Source organism: Buteo buteo, chromosome 20 (assembly GCF_964188355.1).
Source record: "Buteo buteo chromosome 20, bButBut1.hap1.1, whole genome shotgun sequence".
In the NCBI taxonomy this organism is placed as follows: domain Eukaryota; kingdom Metazoa; phylum Chordata; class Aves; order Accipitriformes; family Accipitridae; genus Buteo; species Buteo buteo.
In genome coordinates, this window is record NC_134190.1 from 2,814,286 (window position 1) to 2,837,213 (window position 22,928).

The following is a 22,928-nucleotide window of genomic DNA, read 5'->3' on the forward strand; positions in this document are numbered from 1 at the left end:
CAAAGCAAGGAATTCCTTCCCCACTTCCCATGGGCAGGCAGGTGTTCAGCCATCCCCAGGACAGCAGGGCTCCATCACGCCTAACGGGGACTTGGGAAGACAAACACCATCACTCCGAACATCCGCCCTTCCTTCTCCCCCCAGCTTTACATGCTGAGCATGACGTCCTATGGTCTGGAACATCCCTTGGGTCCATTGGGGTCAGCTGTCCCGGCTGTGTCCCCTCCCGACTCCTTGTGCCCCCCCCAGCCTCCTCGCTGGTGGGGTGGGGGAAGAGGCAGAAAAGCCCTTGGCTCTGGGTAAGCCCTGCTCAGCAGGAACCAAAACGTCCCTGTGTTATTAACACTGCTTCCAGCACAAATCCAAAACGTAGCCCTGTACCAGCTACTATGAAGAAAATTACCTCTATCCCAGACAAAACCAGCACACAATAATGTTGTTTCTCAGCATATTATTCACTGTTGCAGAGTACAAAAGGTAGAAAATTTCTATTTTAATGAGCAAGTGTTATTGTTACATTGCTAAAAAATTAGTAATACATCTATGATTTACACGAACAGGGACCTAAAATTGTAATAGCTATTGTTCATCACCATATACCGCTCCCAGGGAGTAAAAGCGTGACATTTTCCTTTGATTTTCCAAATATGTGAGATCAGCCTTGGGTGCCAAAACATTATTTCAAGATTAAGTAGGTATTCTTTATTAGCAGTGCTGGATGCACAGGGGATTGCTCCACCTATTGTGCACACCGTCGGGTCTAATTGTGCAGGTTAAGTACATGTTCTACATACATATTCACTAGATTTCCAAGAAATGTTATACATATTCATTAGTTTTCTGGGAAACTATTAGCATATGTAAATGTCCTTTACGGAGGCGCATTGAAGGTCTCTGGTGGTCTTCAGGAGTCCTCTGGTGGTCTTCCATACTCTTCCTCACTTGTCCGCTAGTTGACCCTCCTCAGGTGATTCTGCGCAGTATGGTCTTTTACATGTTTTGATTCATTAATGCTTGTTAGTGCTCTTATTATCTAAGTTTTCATTAGTGGTGTAAAACCATATGGCTAGTTTAAGATAAATTATCTACAAGGATGAGAACAAAGGCAGGAGTTCTTATCTTTTCTGGCCCTATCTATTCAAGCAAGGCCTCTGCTTGTGCCTTCTCAACAAGATCGTAAATTCATCAAACATTTAATTAAGTTTTGTGATCGCTCATGGCTCCTTCTTGCTCATCGCTCCCAAGTACCAGTCTCTGACAGGCTTAATCCTTGACAAACACCAGTCCTTGGTTTGTAAAGTTACAGAGAGACAATCATTAAGCAATAAGCAGTTCATTCTCTATATCACCGTGACGGTAAGTGGGGAGTGATCCCTCCCCATCCCTGTCTGGACCCACGAGCATTTCTTTATATTTTCTCCTCCCCATCCCACCGTGGCCCAGGGGAGGAGCGGCTGCGTGGTGGTTTGTTACCGGCTGGGCTTAAACCACGACAAAGTACGTGTAGACAAGTAGAGGATATCCACCCTACTATTCTTTTACTAGACACATCCTTTCAACTCCATTGCCTGATGTTGATCACTAACCTTTGTGTGTGGTTATTAGCTACTACTTCTTTATTCCACGGGTATGTCTTCATGTCTAAACTGACTAGGATTATTTCAAGACATTTTGTTGGGGTTTTTTTCCAGTCACTTCACTAAATCACAAATGTACTTTTTTTCATTATCTTAACTCTTATACTTCTATCAGGCAGGTAATCACTATTATCTATTAAGTTTACATTCTTCTGAGTGTAGTGTAAGGGTTGGGTTGCTTTTCTGCAATCTTCAAGTAAATATCTTTATTCTTCCCATTGTTTTCTAGTGCAGAGAGTTAGATTGGGGATATCTATTAATACGGGGGGGGACGACGGGGGACATGTGTCCATTTTATAGCTTTTTTTAATTATTTCTCAAAATGAAGCACTTAAATCTTTGTCCTACTGTTGCTTTATTTCTTTTTCCAGTGAGAAACAAACATCAGGAATGCTTTATAGACTGTACAATTGAGCACATTCTGAATCGTGTGAATTATTTTCTACTGTTCATCTGAAGTATTGGTTATTCTGCCTCAGAAGAGGGAGGTCACTGGATATTGCATTTAAAGGGAGAAGTTAGTCCTCCTTTCTCAAAGTAGCCAAGACCCAGGCTTATTAAGGATTTTAAAACCCCAAACCCTGTAATACATGACTAGCTTAACACTCTAAGTTTACTATGGTTGAGATAAACAGGCTACATAAAAAGGTTTATCGGTCTGTAAAGATTAATTGGAATATTCCTACGCAGAATGTCTAGATCAAGGTGTATAGTTATAAGAAATAAGAGCAGAGGAAACATGCATTTGTTTCTTTCTCAAGTCGAGCAAGTAAAACTGAAATCAAATAGTGGGGATCACATCCAGCCCACTGTGGAAAAGATTTCCTTTCCCCTTCAAATGGAGCTCTAAAGCCTATTTTCAATCTGTTTCTTAATAACAAGAAGTATCTTGAAGCTTTTCCTCAATTATAAGGATACAAACCAGTGGGATAAAAATCATGCCAATGATGTTACCTCTCTTCCTTCTGCTGACAACTCAGGAACTACTTCAGCAAGCCCCATTATGCCATTTTGCACATCTTAACCTGGTTCAAGAGCAGGATGCTTGGCCCATTAACTCCGCTCGAGGTTACCATGGCAACATAATCACGTTTAAATTTTATTCAAATTGCAAATGCAGGTTCGCATGAAGTAATCTCCTCGCTACGCTGAGGCAGCGCTTCTCCAGGTCTCTAATTCCAGTAGGGAGTAGGTTCTTTACACTCCTGCGTGCAGCTGATACCAGGTTATCGAAATGGCCACCTCTTGCCCACCCACAGCCAGCGTGGGGAAGGGTGGCTACCAGCCAGCTCTAGGCTCTTAGACCTGCAGTGGTAACTTTACATTCCTTGTGGTTTTCTCCTTCTCTATGGGTTTGTCAGGTGAACATCACTTGGTTTGGAGGAATGGAGTTCGAAGGTATTGCGCTAGTTTTTCTCAAGAGCTTGACCAAATTAGTGCGACATCTGCTGATAAGCAAAAACTAGATGTGTACTGTAAAGAGCAAAAGTTAAACAGAAGGTGAAATAAATTAAAAACTTGTAAATGGAAGGGGGTGTATATATTGGCCATTAACAAATTTCAGGTTTTATGATGGCAATGACAGTTAATGTTTCTAAGGGCAGCATAAGAGTAAGGACAGATACTGGCAAGATATTAAGTGGGAAAGATCTGGATTTCTGTTTTGCTTCATAAATATGGTAGTTCTGATTACTTTGCTTTGAGGAAGGTAATCTACTGATTCATGCTTTAAAATATGTGATAAGCCTTCTCTCTAAACAATTCTTTGGGATTTTATGATTTTTTTAGCCTGAAGATATGTTGGCTGAGCCAGTGGAAGCCCCCCCAACTATATTGTCTTACTTGGAAGAAAACGATTTCTCTGGAAATCACAGCTCGGAAGAAACCTCTGAAGCAGCTAAACTTAAAGAACAAGGCACTGCCTCTTTTTTTCCTTTTTTTGGGGGTGCGGGTGGGGAGAAGGTAAGGGGGAGGGTGGTCATTTACGTTCTCTAGGTCTGAGCCTGTCACTTCCTTTGGTACAAAAAGCCACTGTGATATTTTGGGTGCTGCCAGGAATGGAAAATCCTATGGTTTTGGACAACCTGTGTGTTAGAAAAGAATTGGCTCAACAAACATTTGGTCTTTGAAACTGCAGTCTGTTAGACTGCAACTTGCTAATAGCAGCAAAGGTAAGTGGTAGCAACTACAGCCACCACTCAACACATCTCTCGCTTTTTACTCCATATAGGGGCTTATCTCAGTCATTGTTGTTAAACATGCAGAGAATAGATTTACCCATCTATAGTGTGGAAGTTTCAGTCACAGAACTATGGATTATGTTTTAAAATGAAAAAAAAATATGGATAAAAGAAAGCAGCTGACTTGAGGAGCTGCTGCTCTGATATCCTAAAACACTCCAGTAAAATGCAAGTGTTAGCCAAAGAAAATGAAACCAAAAAAATCCTCTTCATTCTGCTCAGGTCAGTGAGAAGCACAGCACTTCTTGAGACAGATCTCTGCAAATAGTGGTATTGGCTCTAAAGCCATGTGGCACCTTTAAAAGGAATTTCAGATGAGTATTTACTTTGATGACCTTCTGTTATAGTGAAGCACAGCCTTTCATGTAAAACTGAATACCACCACTGACTAAACAACTATATCCTACTTATGTTCCCTGGAAAGGATGTGACTCTGCCTCGTGCACCAATGGCTTGTTTTGGATGCAAGTGTAGGCAGCAAAGTGATAAGAGCAGGGCATAATGCGTGAGGAATCCCTTCCTCCACTAGTAAGACAATTTCAGTGCACTCCTAGAAAACAAAAAATAAAGCTAGTTATCTTAAGAAGGCCAAAGACAATGTTCCTATTTAAATTTCATACATACTTCAGATATCACCTGTTTAGATACCTCTTATTTTTTATTTTATATAGATGAAAAATAGGCAACCATTAGACTAGAGCTTGAGGCAAAGAAGATGATGCAATACAGTCTTAAAAATGCTTTTGTTTTATAATTTTATTCTCACTTTTCTCTCTTTCTTTCCTTTTAAAATTTTCAGAGTCACAAAATGACTAATATTAATATTTGGAATGTATTTTGGTCATGATATAAATAATTTCTCTTTTCACACAACTTTTGCAGCATCTGTGCTCTGATAAATACCTCTGGGCGGGTTTTATTTTGGTCTGTCTCCCATTAATAAATGATTATTTTATTTAGATTCAGCTGTCACGGAAACTGGACAAGACAACAGTGAGTCTACCACTGTCGCACAGAAAATCTTACAAGAAGAAGATGGCTCTGGTGCTGGAGTAAGCAGAGAGGAGGTCTGTACAATGGGTTTATCGTATGCCTTGTCTTTTGTCCCAAGAGCAGGAAAACATGAATTTTAGGTGCTTTTCTGAGTTGGTACCTTTATCAATTCCACCTTAGCAGCATGCTAAAACAGAAGTTACTTTTAAAATTCTTGAATGTTCTTGCATGACATCAGAGTGAAAAGCACTAGCACTATGCAGAAGTTTGGATCTATAACCATTGAGATGGGCTTGAGGTTTTTTGACTAAAAAAATGAATTAATTCTTTCAGTTTTGCATTTTTTCCTTTTGCATTTAAGAAAGTGAGAAACAAAGAAAATAATCAACATCAATCCTCACCATAAAAGCCCACAATTTTTATTCCCTAAAAGCAGGCATCTTGGTCTTACTCACAGTAACTGCCTTGCAGGTGAAAGTCCTGCTTCCTTCTCAGAAGTGTGGCATATAAACAGATGTGAAATTACACCCTCTGAGTGCTCCCCAAGTGCTTCTGTGTGAGGTACCAAGTGCAAAGAAGCATTTCGTTATCACAGTGTTTCATTATCGGGTGACCCAAAGAGAAGACTAACACTAAAACACGCTCAACTCTGGAGGAATCCGTGCCTAAAATGTGTATTGCTGCCTTTCCTTAGTTGCCCACAGACTAATCTGAAAATTTATAGTTTACGGAAATCATCCCATTATAAACCCAATCTTACTTGAATTACCATCCAAGAGGTTGATCATGTCTTGACAAGGGAATGGCTGCGTGGACTGCACTGGAAAAGTGTCTGCCGCTCCTCGTTATTTCTTTAAGAAAGCAGCGTATGCTGCCTCCTGGCACCTGCGTACATTAAGACCCAGGGATGAAAAATCCATTTAAAAAGTAACCAGCAGCTTTCCTGGCAATCACAATAAAAAGATGCTTTGACTAAGAAAATATTAAGACTGAACGACCTTTCCGTCTCCAGATGGCCTTACAAAGGATCAAAGTTGAGGCAAGGCAGTAAAGTTGTTTGGGGTCCCTGTATTACTCACGTCTGTGTCAGAGCAGTTACATGAGTAAATGCTGTTTACAGCCATGCCTAGCTTCTCTCTAGGTTGCCAGCACATTTTTGAGAAGTACTGTAGAAGATGTGATATTTGGACGTCTCTCACCTGTCAGAGATGCCTTCCAAAAATGCTGGTCAGGCTGTCCTGATTCCTTTCAGGATCCCTCCTGATGGAAAAAGAGATTCTAGGAAGTCTGTGTGCCACCATCAAGTGAGTTGTACACTACTGAACAGAGGAAACTCTGACAAAGATGGGCTGCAATTTAATTGGCAATTCAATTCTGCCAGGACCAGGAATAACTAGGACCAGGAATAACTATAAATTACATGCAAAGCATTGAGACTAGTCACATTTTCAAAATCACTTTTTGACAAATGCCTTATAAAATTAGATACTCCATTTGGGCCTGTCTCCTAGACAAGGAAATTAAGAGAAAATGCAAGGCTGTAGCCTGTCTCTACTTTGAGGTTCACACAGTGGTAAGAAAAATTGCAGCCTTTTTAACTCCTAAATAGGGATACTCCAGCCTACACGACTGCAGGCTCTAGAAACCCCAAAGGGGATGGCTATGCCATATGTTGCAGTCACCCTCTCTGGTGAGATACTGGGCTTTGAAAGATGTTGTGCCTATTGCATTTCTAAGGTAATGTGTAACCTGAATTTTGTGTGATTCTGCACATTAAAATTACATATGCCCCTCATTTGGAATCCTGAGTTGGAGGGCCCCAGCTCCTCAAATACTTGCCCTACTTGTTGACATATTTCAAAATAATCAGCTAGCAGTACATTTTCCATTAATTAACATTCCTGATCCAACAGCCAACACAGATTTTTTTTTTCTAAGCAGAAAATAAATGACGACCTTTCCTTCCTCTTGCCTTTGTGACTCCTACGCCAAAAGTCCGTTTTTCATATTGCTTGAAAGTGCAGTCGGTTATGACTGCTTCTGTTTGCCAGAAAACATAAAGCATCAAGAATGACAGAACTTTTTATTCTAAAGTTCTACACTGTGTGTTCTATTCAAGTGTTTAAGGTTGCTCCTTACAGGGTCTTCTAGCGTTTCTGTGTTTGTTGTGGTAAATTATAACAAATGGTAAAACTTTAGATTATGGATCATCCATTGGAGCTGACATACAAGAGGCTTTAATATTTCTTGGAGGACTTCCAAATATGATTCCTCTAACATTTTCATGCCTGCATTCACATTTTTTTAAATGCAGTGAATTTAATGTCAGGATGAACTATTGTTCTTACAATCTGGGTTTTTCAGCTTTGGGGTATTTTTCTTAAATAAAAATCCAGTCTTGATTTAAGAGGTGTGACATAAAAATCTTAAATCTATTGTGACAAGTAGTTTTGCTACTTTCTCATCTTTACAACTTTTTTCTTGAACTTACTCCAATTTCCACATTCTTTTCACTACATAGATACCCAAGATGGCTATACAATATGCTAATGAACAGTCTTTTAGAAAATAATAATTTAAAAATTGTTACTGCATTGAAAACTGGTCTTTGTGAGTACGTGGTAGAAGTGGCCCTACCTCCTGTAAGTTTACCATTATACAAGATTTCCATTGTACCAGTTATGCAATATGTAATCCAATTAATATGGGTAACGCTGATGAGGCACAGCATTATTTTTTTCAGTGTTGTCAGTCAGACAAATGCCCCTTAGGAAAATTTGCTGAAGTCTGATCAACAGTGTTTCTGTTATCAAGCACACATAACAAAGAAAATTATGACCTGTTAGTCAGACAAAAACATGCTGATTTAGCATTCATTACGTTCATACTTTGACTTTAGAATAGAATAGAATATTTCAGTTGGAAGGGACCTACAACGATCATCTAGTCCAACTGCCTGACCAATTCAAGGCTGACCAAAAGTTAAAGCATGTTCTTAAGGGCATTGTCCAAATGCCTTTTAAACACTGACAGGCTTGGGGCGTTGACCACCTCTCTAGGAAGCCTCTACCAGGGTTTGGGCACCCTCTTGGTAAAGAAATGCTTCATAATGTCCAGTCTAAACCTCCCCTGGTGCAGCATTGAACCGTTCCCACACGTCCTGGCACTGGGTACCAGAGAGAAGAGCTCAGCACCTCCCTCTCCCCTTCCTCCGTCCTCAGGATGCTGTAGGGAGCAATGAGGTTGCCCCTCTGCCTCCTTCTCTCCAAACTAGACAAACCCCGTGTCCTCAGCCGTCCTCACAGGACATGCCTTCCAGCCCCTTCCCCGGCTTTGGTGCCCTCCTCTGGACACATTCAAGGACCTTCACATCCTTCTTAAATTGTGGGGCCCAGAACTGCACACAATACTCAAGGAGAGGCCACACCAATGCTGAATACAGCAGGATAACCACCCCTTTTCACCAGCTTGTTATCCTGTGTTTGATGCCCCCCAGGATGGGGTTTGCCCCCTTGGCTGCCAGGTCACACTGCTGACTCCTGTTGAGCTGCTGTCGACCAGCACCCCAGATCCCTTTCTGCAGGGCTGCTCTCCAGCCATTCTTCTCCCAGTTTAGACTTGTGCCTAGTGTTACTCCATCCCAGGTGCAGAATCCAGCATTCGGACTTGTTATTTCTTCCCATTAATCAGCCCAGACCTCCAGTCTATCTACATCCCACTGCAAGGCCTCTCATCCCTCAAGAGAGTCAACAGCACCTCCCAGTTTGGTACCATCAGCAAACTTGCTAACGGTGCATTCAACTCCTGCATCCAGGTCATTGATAAATATATGGAACAGAACTGGCCCTAGAATTGAGCCCTGAGGAACACCACTGGTGACCGGTCGCCAGCCAGGTGTAGCCCCCCCATTCCCTACAACCCTTTCAGCTGTGCCCTTCAGCCAGTTCTTCACCCAGCGCACTGTGAACCCACTCATCTCACAGTTGGACAACTTGTCCAGAAGGATGCTGGGAGGGACAGTATCCAAAGCCTTACTAAAATCCAGAAAAACTACATCCACCGCCTTCCCTTCATCCACCAGGTGGTTGACCTTATTGTAGAAGGATATTAAATTAGTTAAACAGGACTTACCATTTGTGAACCCATGTTGATTTTTCCAGGAACTGAGTTAGACTAAGAGGTCTGTAGTTCCCTAGGTCTTCCCTCACACCCTTTTTGTAGATTGGAGTAACACTGGCTAGGTTCCAGCCAGCAGGGACCTCCCCAGACTCCCAAGACCTTTGGTAGATGATCAAGAGGGGTCCTACCGTAACATCCACTGGCTTCTTCAGTACTCTAACAACCTGTATCAACAATCCTGTTATCTCACGCAGGCGATGATCCTACCTACAGCTTAGTTAACTAGGTTCTCTTACAACACTTTTCCAGATGGGAAAAAAATCTCTAATGAGACCAGATGAAAAAATCTCTGGTCTTTGGGAACTTTCCTAGTGACAAAACCAGGAAAGATCTTTTAAAAATCAGCTAACAGCTCCTTTGCTGAAAGCTGTCATCCTGCTAACTTTAAAATGCTTGGATAGTTACTATATTACATCCCTCCTAGTTTAATTAGCTACTAGTGGAACACAAAATATTTCATTGCTGCTGTAAAATGTGAGTAAATCCTAGTGCTTGTTTCAAAATATGATACAAAAATGAGTTAAATGTTCTGTCCTGTATGGTGGATTTGAATTTAAATATGTATTAGTGTCCGACCTTCACCACTGAAAGGGTTTATTTGTTCCTGGTGTATTTAAAATATTCTTTTTGTTATTCTTGCTTTCTCTTGACCAAATACTGATGCTTAGCAATTTTTTGCTCTTGCTTGTTGTCCATTTTTACTCCTCATTTCACCTTCTGTCAATTTTCTTTTTAACCAACCCTCTTTTGTTAGAGTTGTAGATCTCAGGGGAGTTGGCTAAAGCATTCCTAACCACCTCTCTTTAACTTCCACATTTTTCTCCCAGACAGACTGAGTTTGTGAAACTGGTCTTTTTCAAACCTACATTACTGATTTAGACTGTACAGATTTGTGCAGATAGGGAATTAGACCATGGTCATTAGTGTCTAGGTAACCAGCTCTCCTTTCTTCCAGCTCAGTGAGCAATTTTTTGTACTTGCATGAATGACCTCTAATATGGACTGCCTTTGCTGAATGGAGTATATTTTTTGTATGGTGCCTAACAGGTTTCTGAGTGCATTGAACAAAGCAGGCGTTCTAGGAGAGAGGGAAGAGAGGGGAGGAAAAGAGCAAAAAATGGGAAAAGTAATGCAACACATTTTTCATGTTTAACATTTTAATTACTCAGGGCCAGAAAGGTGAGGAAGGAGAAGATGGGCCCACAGGATCTCCAGGAAGGCCAGGAGTGGAAGATGTGCAGAAAAAAGATCAAGGACCTCCTGGGCCTCCAGGGAAACTTGGACAACACGGTCAGCCTGTGAGTATTTTCTGTCCATTGAAAGAATGCATGCATTTTAGAAAGGGTAATAGTCATCCATCCCACATGCATAAAGGGCTCAAACTCCACAGCCTCACACACTGTCATCAGTTATACTTCAACAAGATGGGTTCAATCAACTCAAGAGCGTCATGTCTGCTTTGCACATGTGTCAACAGCTGTACAAGGGCCTGATGAGAGACAGTCATCAGAAAGCACAAGGCAAACAACTGATCTGCCAACATACTAACGTTCTTAGAGCGGTAATTCCACAAATTGGGCAGCCTTTGCAGTGCTGCACCACCCTCCCAGCTATCATGTTTGAGCATGTTCAAAGCTGCTGGACTTCAGAACTCACATGCCTCCTTCAGTGGCTTCTGTAGATCCAGGGTGTTTCACACTTTATACCCTTCTGAACCATCAGCACAAGAGGTACCCAATTAAACAGAGGTGCAAAACAGATCACGCTGTGACATATTATTTGTTAAAGTTCTGGTTTGTTATTTTGTCACTGCATGATACATCAAGCTATAGTCAATTGTTTTTCTCTTTTGTTGCTTCTTTATTACAATGTTTTATTTACCTTTCTAACAAAGATATTTTATTTTAGGGCATTCCTGGTAAAAATGGGTTACCCGTAAGTACTCTTTTATACATATTTTGGTTAAGTGAAGAAAAAAACCCCAACAATATTTTTTATCAGAGACTCAGCTACATTGAAGCTTAAGCAGCAAAGTGCTTTCTCCGTGTGCTCTCTTTCGAATGCAGCTCTGGTGCTCTAGTTGACTTCCTCAGGTTGCCAAGAGAGGAGGACCCAGGTTTCTAAGAGAAATTTATGATTTCCCAGTTGCAAAGAAAGTAAGAGGCATGGCATGCCATAAGCAGCTGTACAAGGAGTCCAGCTCTGGTGAGGCTGGCTTTTTTGTAGAGAGGAACTTCAAAAAGAGGACATACTCAGACCCAGACCTCTTCCAGGGAAAAACAAAGTGCTTCATTGACCCTTCATAGACACATGCCACCACGTTGCCTGCTCCTAAACTCAGCTGCTATTAACTTTCCAGATGTACCTCTCACCCCTCAGCTCTTGCACAGTAATTCAACAGCACCTTCAGCTTCATCCTTCCTGCTTTCCCTCCTCTGTGTTCCTCTATTTTACCCTCTCTTGTGTCACATTTGCTGTCATCTTCCTGTATTGTTCCTTCCTCCCTTCTGATGACTCCCATCCGTAGGTCAGTTCGCCACGAGCCGCTGATAGATTGCATATACGTCCTCCGTGGTGAAGTGTGCCCAGCAATGCACATAATAACAAATCCCTAGCTGTCATATTCCACTAGTGTCTCAGCTGCTGTTGCGTATCTGTCTTCTGCCGATGCTTTACTACATGGCTTCTTTGTTTCCTTATTATCTGTTGCTGCCACTTTGTGCATCTTTCCCCTCTCCAAGACCTTCCTACCCAGGGGCTGTCACCACCACCATGCCTGCTCCTCCCTTCGTACCCTGCCATGCACCACTGCTACGAACTTCGTTCCTGACCCCTGCAAGCGAACCCCAAATGAAACTGGTATGTGTTAAGATACTAAAAAAATAATTCAGTAGTCATTTGTGGGATGCATTATTCAGGTCCTGCATGAATGCTGCCTGCATACATTGGTATGTCCAGAGAAATGTAGCTGGTTTTGCAAATATTTAGCCTTAACTCAGATTATGTGTCATTAGGGTGTTTACGGACAAGAGGTTTACACTTTCTGTATTAACAGAAGTCTGACTACTTTCAAGCAGAACATTTTCAAAGAAATTCTATGAAATCAAAATAATGGGGAAATGTCTTATAGAAAATTCTTCAAGTGTAATTCAAATGCTTCAAAAGCAATTGTTTTGTCCTTGTAAACAAACCCTTGTAAAACAATCCAATATCCTATCATAGGCATTTTGTTATATCTTCTGAAATGAACCATTGTTCTGCATTTTTTATAGATACTCTTTTGGCCATGTGCAGCTGGGTTCTGATCTTGCATACACCTATGCAACTTTACTATCGGATTGATGGGGCTTCGCTCAGCAATAAAATTAATATGCACTAGATTTATATTGGCCATGTGTTTGCCACTTTTCTATAAACTTGATACCAGTTACTCTACAGGAAAAATAATAGGAGAAAAAAACCTTTCAGTCTTACAGATACCTTTTTTTCTCCATGATGTGTTTATATACCCCATCTTTAAAATCAGTACAGCCCTAAAACTTGAGCACTACAGTCCATAATCACAGCTGTCCACCTTCCCAAAATGCCATTAGGGAAAACAGAATTTATTTGCCTTCTGAATTTTTTTTCCAGTGTCCTAACTGAATTCATAAATAACACCACTTCATAATAGCACTGACTTTAAAGCTGGTGGGAGTTCTTTCTAACCAATGATCCAGCCTCCATAAGAAGAGCATATGCGTGTTACGTGTAGATAAGATGAACATATATAGAAAGGTTATTTGGGATTAATTTGACTGGTAAAGTTTAGAATGGAAAATGGGGTGAAATGCTATGTGGTACCACACATCCCTGTCAGACACATGTCCTCAGGAAGCATCCTACTTGGTAGGAACTGAATATATTCAAGTGGGTCAAGGCAAAAAGGATTTCAGTGGAAGGTGGGAACAGGCTAATGCCAGTGGTAAGATTTGGTGCAGTCAGGGCAACAGTTTGCAGTGGTGTGTTGCAAATATATCTCACTGTTCTATGTTAACTATCACTTCTGTATGAAATCAAAAGTAGATTTCTTCCAAGTGTCCATTTTCTCATAGTTTGAAAGTTGTTAGGGAAGAGGCTGAATTCTAGCCTGGAATTTACCTGCCGTAAGTATATTCAGCAACTTTGGAATAAATGAAGACTTTCTTACCTCTAGATAAGTAAATGGCTGAGACACAGAAAATTTGAAGAGGACTTTTCAGACAGCTGTCACTATTTGTTCTAGTGGAACACTACAGTTTTCAAAACAGTTGTCATCGGTGCTGTGTGGTCCAGTTGGCATCCTGTCAAATCCAAATGCAGCCTGCCAAGTGTTTCCATCTGTATCCCCCAAACAGGCTTCACTGCCACTTTGCTGTGGGCAGAGTAGATGTGAGAGGCACATTTTGTGCACTGCCAACTGCATAGAGGTGTCAGTCCCAAATCTCCTCCCACTGCACAAACCAGGAGTTAGAATCTAGCACCCTTACATCCAGTCTCTGCTGCTAAGTGTACAGCCAGTTTAGCCTGCATAAAAGATAATGTCTAATTAAAAAATTTATTTCCTTTTAGGGTAAAAATGGACATCAGGGGTTACCAGGACTGAAGGGAAAAGCAGGCCTAAAAGGCGAAAAGGTATGTGTCCTGTTAATAACTAACAATCAAACAGATACCGTTTATGCTTGGACTTGTGTTAATTTGGTACACTCTGAGAGAAAAAATAATAATAATAATAGGGAATCACAGGAAGGATTTAAACATCCAGCTGTTCACCCATGAATCTGCATGCAGGGCAGCCATAACAGAATCATAAGGATTTTTCAAGAATACGAATAAACTTCAGCAGTAGAAAAAGCTGGGCTTTCACAGGAGAGCTAAGGAAGAGATACTTAACACTTCATAAAGAAAAGTCAGTTGTTATATATAACAATATTGTTTTTTATATATATATTTATATATAACAATATATAAAATATTGTGCAACTGATTCCACCAGCTAAGTGATTTAACAGAGGCAGTATAATTATGATACCCTTATGAAATTAACATAATTTAAATATGAGTTAAACCATCTTAAGTAACAATTTGTATCACTTCTGAGCTGAAGTGAGCTGTAATGGATTAATCTATCATTAAAGCACACGTTGTACACAAAATTGGCATTCAGCCAGTTACTCCAAGTGCCAAATTAATAATCTGTCTCATCTGTTTACCAAAACAATTCAGGCTTCATAAATTCACGAACGTAACCCATATAAAGCTCACGTATTCAGATTCAATTTGAAAGGGTCCAGAATAATTTCAAAGGCAAAATTACTCTCCAGCACAGGTATCAGGTCACGAGACAGCATGGCAACCCCCCATCTCTCTGTGCAGCTGAACAGCCTGTCTGTTGTAATGGAAAGATACGTTGGGCAAAGGCTTATAATAAACTGAAGAGAAGCGAGGGCATGTCAGGCGGTTAGGAAGCATCTCAGGTGCGACATGATGGGGGACACTTTTCCACTCCCCTGGTGAAAGCAGCGTGTCTGGGACCCACCTCAGGGACACGTTCCCAAAAGCAGGCGGCGTGGGAGACAAACAGGAGGACGTGGGAATCCGTGCACGGTTACGGGGCTGTCCCCTCCCTGAGGTTCCGGAGACGCGGTGGGACAGCTCACAGCCACCGTGCTGCAGTGTACGGATGCAGGCTCTTCAGGAAAGGCAGGCTGGGAAGGCAAATTATCAGTAAGACGTTGGATCAGTTGGCAACAGGCATTACAGGCACTCTGTACAGGCACTTCAGAGCCTCGTTTCTGAACCTCTGAGCAGTCTCAGATCAGCAAAGGGCAGTTTGATGGACTTCTCTCCACTTTGTCTCTCTGTTCCTCTCCACTCTTTACCTTATCCCCAACCCTGGACTGCACTGGCAGAGTTTAGCAGCAGAAATCAGAAGGCTGTAGACTGCAGGGAAAAAATTAATGAGAAGTAAATTCCAGATTAAGGACTGTGGTATTTGTGGAGGACTTTGACAGGGTGCTACTGTCCTGGTTTTGGCTGGGATAGAGTTAATTTTCGTTCTAGTACCTGGTATAGTGTTATTTTTTGGGTTTAGCATGAAAAGAATATTGATAACACACTGATGCTTTCAGTTGTTGCTGAGTAGTGTTTAGACTAAGTCAAGGATTTTTCAGCTTTTCCTGCCCAGCCAGCAAGAAGGCTGGAGGGGCACAAGAAGTCGGGAGGGGACACAGCCAGGGCAGCTGACCCAAACTGGCCAAAGGGGTATTCCATACCATGGGACGTCATGTCCAGTATATAAACTGGGGGGAGTTGGCCGAGGGCAGGGATCGCTGCTCAGGAATCAACCGGGCATCAGTCAGCAAGTGGTGAGCAATTGCATTGTGCATCACTTGTTTTGTATATTCCAGTGCTTTTATTAGTATTGTCATTTTATTATTGTTATTATTATCATTATTAGTGTCTTTCTTTCTGTTCTATTAGACTGTTCTTACCTCAACCCACAACTTTTACCTTTTTCCTTCTGATTCTCTCCCCCATCCCACTGGGTGGGGGGGAGGTGAGCGAGCAGCTGCGTGGTGCTTAGTTGCTGGCCGGGGTTAAACCCCGACAGCTATTTACATCTCTGTCAGTGCTAAAACCTGCTGCATGGATCACAGAATCCCAGAATCACTGAGGTGGGAAGGCCTCTCTGGAGATTGTCTAGTCCAGCATCCCTGCTCAAAGCAGAGGCAGCTAGAGGAAATTGCCCAGCACTGTATCCAGTTTGGTTTTAATATCTCCAAGGATAGAGATTCCACAACTTCTCTGCGTAACCTGTTTGAGTGTTTGATCACCCTTAGAGTAAAAAAAGGGGGGTTGTACATTTAAATGGAATTTCTTATTTTTCAGTTTATGCCCATTCCCTCTTGTTCTTTCTCTGGATACCACTGAGAAGAGTCTGGCTCAGTATTCTTCATTCCCACCCATCACATATATATGCACATTGAGAAGATCCCCCCCAAGTCATCTTTTCTCTAGGCTAAATAGTTTAATCTCTCTCAGCCTCCCCTCATAAGTCAGAAGCTCTGGTCCTTCTGTTGTCTTTGTGGCCTTTAACTGGGCTCACTCCAGTATGTCCCTGTATTTCTTGTACTGGGGAGCCCAAACCTGGACACAGTACTTGAGATGAGTAGAGCAGAAGGATAACCTCCCTCAACCCGCTGGAAATGCAGCAATTGGTGCATGGCATCATCTAAGTGTTCTGCAGTTCAGACTCTGAAAGAAGGGATTACAATACCATGAAGGGCTGCAATGCCATTAATCTCACCTGAAAAATACTACAGCAGTTCTAGATACATTTTAACAGTGACATACTCTAAGTAGTGTGGCATAACCCATTGTGCTATTAGAGTACAAGATAGACTAGGCCAAGGTTTCCAAAGCTAGAAGGAGTGACATGCACTGATTTATGGCAGTCACGTACCTAAAACTGTCCCTACTCTAACGGGTCCCTCAAAATGACTACTGAGTTTGTAAGTGGATGTCACTGCTATGACTTATGTGGCATTCAATACTATAAGCTGTAAGGCAAATACCACAACACTTTATGATGGCATTATGAGACGATTTTTTTCTTCCTTTCTGAATAACCTCTGTCATATTTTCATGTCATGCCAAAATGTGTAACCAATACAATCACTTTCCAAAAGAGATGGATTTTCTACAGCATTTCCCAGCCAGTTCAGTGCTTCTAAGATAAATCACACAAACACCATATACGGTTTCTAGGTTTTATTAATAATAATTCTATATATAATATTAGTAATTATACATATATCGGTATAACTCAAAGGCAAAATATAGTTCAAGGAAAAATATTCTGTGACAAATGAGTTAACAAGGTCTTCAGTGATGAACAATAGATGTTAGGAATTAATGTCATGGTAGTTGCCCATTTTGGACAACACTGTATCCAGAGAACAGCACTTCACCGTATTGTGGGAGCGGCAGACTGATTTTGCCCCAGGAGCTATGTGGACTCAAGAGCCTGCCAACTCACCATTCCCTTGCACGAGTGGAGTGCACGGCAGGGTGAAACAATGTCTGTTCTGCTCTTGGAGAGCCATCACTGGGACAGTGATATGCAGGAATAGTACCTCCTCCTAAGGTTGATAACATGTGGTACAGCAGTCTCTGAGAAAAAGGTACCATCCTGCATAGCCCCACTGGTGGCAGGGATTCATGCTTTCTTTTGAGCTGGCACTGGTCTCAGACACTTTGTGTCTTGGAATATTGGTCAATCCTTCACAACATATCTACACACTTGTCAGCTGTTCCATGACTTTTGCCTAACCTCTTGAGCAGGAGTGGAATCTCTGGATGTAGCCCAGGACCTACACAGGTGTCTGTAGCCCATGAGTCTCTATAACCCTCCCTCCCCATTTGGCTAATTCTCTACATTCTTCTTTCCTGATACAGAGCTGATGCAGATAGTGCCTTCCCCCTCTATGGACGCTTGCCAAGAGCCTCCTTTGGTTCTTCTGCGCTGTGGAACTACTATAGCCCCTCTAGCAAAGGCTCAGTTTCCCCTATGGTGTTTGTCAATCACACAGTGAAAAAGCTGAAAAAAATGGCCTAAACATCATTTGACAATAAGCTTCACAAGTTTCCTGCAAGTCTGCTTTAGTCATTCTTGTGACCAGTGTCATTTCCAGGATTGCTTGGTACTGACGTAAATAATTCATGTTAGTAAGCCATAAAATCAGTCAGACTGCTTTTAATGAAAACAAAGCAAATGGAAAAGATTTCAAGGTTATAGTTGTTTACACTTCTTCTACTTATAAGCAAAGTGTAAATTAGCAAAAGAAGCTTCATTTTGCAGTTGCTGCAGCTGCAACTCTTGTTAGGTAACGATTTTGGTCTCCGGTGCTACATCTCCACTGCCGAATGAAACAGGCCCAGGAACTGGCTGAATTGCTGATGGTTCAGACTTGCAAGTGTGGTCCCTAACAACGTTTTGGCCCATGTCAAATAGACCTCTCTCAGAAAACGCCTCAGCGCTGTTCAGGGGTAGCATCAGTTGTTAACTCTTCCCAATACGCTACAAGGTGAGACTGTGCAAAGGTTGGCTCTGTTCATTCTACGTGCTCCCCAAGGGCTGTCCCATCAGGCTTTTTACTTTCGAATACTCATCATGCTGATGGGTTGCAGTATAGTTCTCATGTTAATTCATGAAAATTGCACAAAAAAACCCATACTCAAAACATTAGCTTTGAATATATAGGGCTAAAAGGAGGCCCAGGGCCAAGCACCTAAGTGCTGTGAACACAGCCAGTCTGTTCTGCCTTATCTCAGGGCCAAAGAATGGTCTCCAGCCTTATTTTATTGATTAGAATAGGCATCAGAAGGAGAACATTTTGGCAGGAGGAGAAGCAGCTTAGCCGTAGTGAGCTAAGGTTATATCTGGAAGCAAAAGACTCTTGTAGTCCATTCCTGATTACTTATATGGCTATTTTACTAAAGACATCTTAAGCTTTGTTTTCCATTTTTAAAATTGGGCTAATATTTTCAAGGGATACTTGAAAGAGGCATTGTGAGGATAAGTTAACAAACAGGTGCTAAAAATCCTAACAATATGTTCAGAAGCACTAAGGAACACTGACAGCTTCATATGCAGAGCTTTTTCTTGGCAATACTTTAACCAGACCCAATTCCTGCAGCAGAAAGAAGGACAAACAAGAAGACACTGCTCTGATCCTCTTTTAGACATGTGAATAATTTTTAAATTATTAGTTGTGCAGAAAATCATTTCATTATTGCAGTCAGTGTGATTTCCTAGGACCCGATATGTCGGTAGGGTGAGCAAAGCTTAAGGAATTGATCTGTGCACACACAAAAAAATTAAACCAGTTATGCTCTCTAAAGGCAGACAGCACTTTTTCAGCATAACAGTATTTAAATTTGAAGAACAGTAGCAGGATCCACCTCCCTGTTTCTGGTTCTTCTGCACTGAAAATGGAAAGCTGGCAATGAACGGGGTGTTACATGTCAGTGGAGAGTGGGGAGCTGGCTGTCACTGTTGTACCGTGGTCTTTGCTCCGTGCAGAGATACAGCCATGAGATGCTCCTTGGGAATGGATGCAATTAGGCTTCCTAGACATGACTGTGATCCAAATGTGAGAGCTGGTGGGTTTTTTCTTCCTTGTAGTGCGCACAAAGTGGAAGAAATTGCATGAAAACAAGCACAAAACACTGACAGGAGCTAACGTAATAATCACTGAGAAAAAGCAAAGCATATGTTAAAATGAATGAAGCGTATCTGTAAATTAACCTCCTGGCAGACAGTGAAAATAGCCCCAACTTAATTAAATACATTCTCTGTGAATATGACTGAAGTATCACTATAGGAACCATTTGATAAAGCCACAGGGAACAACGAAATGAATGAATACATTTATCTAATGAATTCTCAAGCAAAAAGAACAAGTGACCAAGAGGCAGGTAAAATTCAGTATTTCCTGCTGTGCGACTGAATATATGAATTTAGAGAACATAATTAAAATGCTCATAAGCCCAGATAACAAATTGGTGGGATGGAGGGTAAAGCATAGATCACTAGAGGCTGGCTAACGGTGTCAGTTGTGCCTCTGAGACTTCTACCCCTTTAAAAAAGCTCAGTGCGACCAGTCTGGGTTCTCTCCTCCTGATCCAGGGTGGGAAGGAGGTCGCACCTTGCAGCTCTGCAGTGTCAGGATGGATGGGTGGGAATCTGTCTACATGAAAACATTGGTAGAGGGAAGGTTGAGCTTTTCACTCCCAACGGTGAGAGAAGCTCTGGGATATGAGCAGTTGCAGTTTCTTCCCCTCTAAATGTACATCCATCCTGAAATCGAGATCACCATGTAGGAAGGAAGATTGTCCAAAATGCACATTGAGGAGCTCCTCAGAATGGTGAACTGTGGTTATTGAATGCCAAAGGCAAGAAATGTGAGATAGCCAGGGAGGGAGAGGAGGACACTGTTATTTTCTCCTGGCATTCCCTCTGTCAGATGTATCAGGTAAAAAGCAAGTGGGATCAATCACTCTTAAAGGTACACAAGACTTCAGAAAATGAAACTAAATGAGTTCCAGTCGTTTGATGAAAACAACATGCATGTTAAGCAATCATAATGTTTTGGTCTGCCAGTTACTTATGATGCTATTGGCCCCATTTTAGGGTATGCTGAGGCACATCCTTCTCCTAAAAGGGTTTAAAACACAAAGGCCAAATCCTGCTTCGTGAATTCTCCAGAAAAAGGCACATAGATAGTTAAGAATGAAAAGATACCTTATAAAAGGCTTCCAACTTAAGATTTAAAAAGCTGAGGCAGAACTTCAACTCTTGACTTGCATGAAAAATGCTGAAGTCAAGCAGAAAATGTAATAAAAGTCATAAATATCTTAAGCAGAAGCACTTCAAACTAACCTCAGCAAAATATCAGAGATGATGTAAGAAAGCCAAAGAGGAGGAGATGGTAGTAATTATGAGAGAAAATGACACATTCTGAACAGGCCCTTTCATTGTGTTGGCAGTAGATAAAGGTCAACATGTAGAAGAATAATCATGACACGGTGGTATTGGAAAAACCATTACAGATGGTAGCAATAAAATGAAGACATTTGCTTACTGAAGAAATTTACTAATTGAGTACCGTGGTGTGACCACACTTTCTACTTGTTTATTGGGGGGAGGAGTATATAATGTAACCTAAAAATGCAAGATCCACAGTAAAACATCATTCTGACAAGAAATAAACACAGTCTGATGCTGCTAATGCTGCCTGTACATTTGCAAATTCATTGCAGAAGTTAGAGAGGGGAAAGTCCTTTCTTCCTTCGCCAGTGTGAAGATCGTGTTTCTTGGGAGCTTGTCTTCAGAATGAACAAAGTTCAACTCAGCTCGTAGCATCAAAGCAGACACTTGTCTTGTTTCTTGCGACTAGAAATCCACACAGATTGCAGCTAGTGCTGAAAAACCCTGCTCTGCATTTATATGATTAAATCCTTGCTGATTTATCTTCACTCCTGTTTCAGGGTGACCCCGGTGAGGGATTGCCAGGACCCCCTGGACTACCAGGACCCGCAGGACCGTCTGCTCCTTCCAGAGGATTAGTGAGTATTTGGGGTTCTCTGTCAATGAGCTCGGCTTGCCATAGAGGAATCCAGAACTAAATAGGAGGTTTCCTCTGGGAAAGCAGCCTGACTGCCACAGAGATAATCATGTTTTCTAAAACACTCATGCAGAAATGCAAATAAATGTCTGGCTAAAGTGTGTTAGTACAGTAATCTACACAAACACCCAGTATTCACATTTTAAGAAGCCAGTCGATGTGTGTGCTCTCCTGTGCAAAAGCAATAATATATGGGAGAATAAGAAACAAAAATTTCCTCAAAAATGCATGATAAGCCTGAATTATTCATTTCTTCCCGCTACTGAACACAGAAATTGTTTGACAATCACTTACATTTGCTGGCATTAAATACTACAACACATACCAGCGTCGTGACAGTGTTCATATTTTGAATGCTCAGTACTCGGGCAATGTTAAAGAATATGTTTCAGATTCATCTCTCTTCTGCACTTGGACCTTTCCCACTGTTTCCATGAGGATACATGTGTACGCAGCTGAAGAAGGAATCTGGCCTGAATTTTCAATTCATGGTGTGGGAGCTGATTTTACACGTAGACACAGCCCACCACTGGGTACCAGTGGAAGTCCTGTGGTGGACTTTTAAACAAAACTATCTGTCACACTGAGTATTGTGAGTATTTAACAAGATGGATTATATGCTCCCCTCATCTAGGATCTGCTAAATTATACCAATCTGTTTCTGTAGCATAAAAATAGAGTAACAGTGTTGGGAAGGGCTGCACTGTTTAGCCTCCGCTGATACTGACTTCAAGAGACCAGACCATTAGGACAAGGTGCTCCAGTCCAACGGCTTTTCTCACCCAAAGGCCACTTCTCTCAAGGTAGCAGTGAACACCAGGTCCTGCACCGCCTTTACTTCGGGGTTATCTGCGGTAGCAAGTTTCAAGGCCTTTTATTCTGAAAGAAGGCTCAGTGCAGCCACGGAATGCATCCCTGACTCCTGGGCTTCTGAAACATTAGCTTTGGTACTATTATAGCTGATTCAGGTACGAATTCCCTCTGTACTTTGGGCTGCAGTTTACAAAGCATACACCGCTATGAAACTCATCAAGAACTTTCAATGGGAATCTGTAATTTATTTTTATATGAGTCGACATTATTTCATTTTAAATGTGGTAGAACTCACACATGTAGAAAAGTCATATTTCAACTGCCAAGCTTGTATGTTGCACATCTTGGTTTATTCCTTTTAATTTTAAAAATTGTGAGTTCTATAAAACTTTCATAGCAAGTTCTATAATTTAAAAAAATTAATAACTGGACTTCATTTTGCTTTGCGAGATATACTATGCAGACAAATCATGGCAAATTTTCCATGAAAAAATACTTTTTTTTCTTTAAAAGTTTTAAAAAATTCTTTGACAGTATGTATGCTGACTGTAGTTTGCACTATAGGTTCCATAATATAGGAAGATGGTTTGAAGCTGAAGAAGCTTGAATCTATGAAATTGTCTTATAGATGGGTACAGCTAGATCGCGATGCTATAACCAAACTCTTTCTAACAAAATATTTTAGAAAATGCTTTAGTATATTAGTTTCCCTTTATAAAATGTCTCTTTGGATTCCAGTTGTAGGAATCTCAGAATCTGGCTTTTAAACTAAGAGGCACATTCTAGGAAACAGTGGCTAGTTGTTAGGTATGTATTTTAGGATATTCTTAATGTTGACAGGTATCTTTCCAAAATTA

The 22,928-nt window shown here is 41.3% G+C and overlaps 1 protein-coding gene across 3 annotated transcripts in view; it reads left to right on the forward strand.

The window, feature by feature from the left end:
* Positions 1–22,928, forward strand: part of COL15A1 (collagen type XV alpha 1 chain) — a 155,366-nt gene that overhangs the window by 57,059 nt on the left and 75,379 nt on the right. For all 3 annotated transcript variants that reach the window (XM_075052255.1, XM_075052254.1, XM_075052256.1), the window contains exons 6-11: positions 3,426–3,552; positions 4,838–4,944; positions 10,219–10,347; positions 10,958–10,984; positions 13,640–13,702; positions 21,122–21,199. In XM_075052255.1, coding sequence (XP_074908356.1) covers positions 3,426–3,552; positions 4,838–4,944; positions 10,219–10,347; positions 10,958–10,984; positions 13,640–13,702; positions 21,122–21,199 — 531 coding nt within the window. The remainder of the gene's footprint in view (positions 1–3,425; positions 3,553–4,837; positions 4,945–10,218; positions 10,348–10,957; positions 10,985–13,639; positions 13,703–21,121; positions 21,200–22,928) is intronic.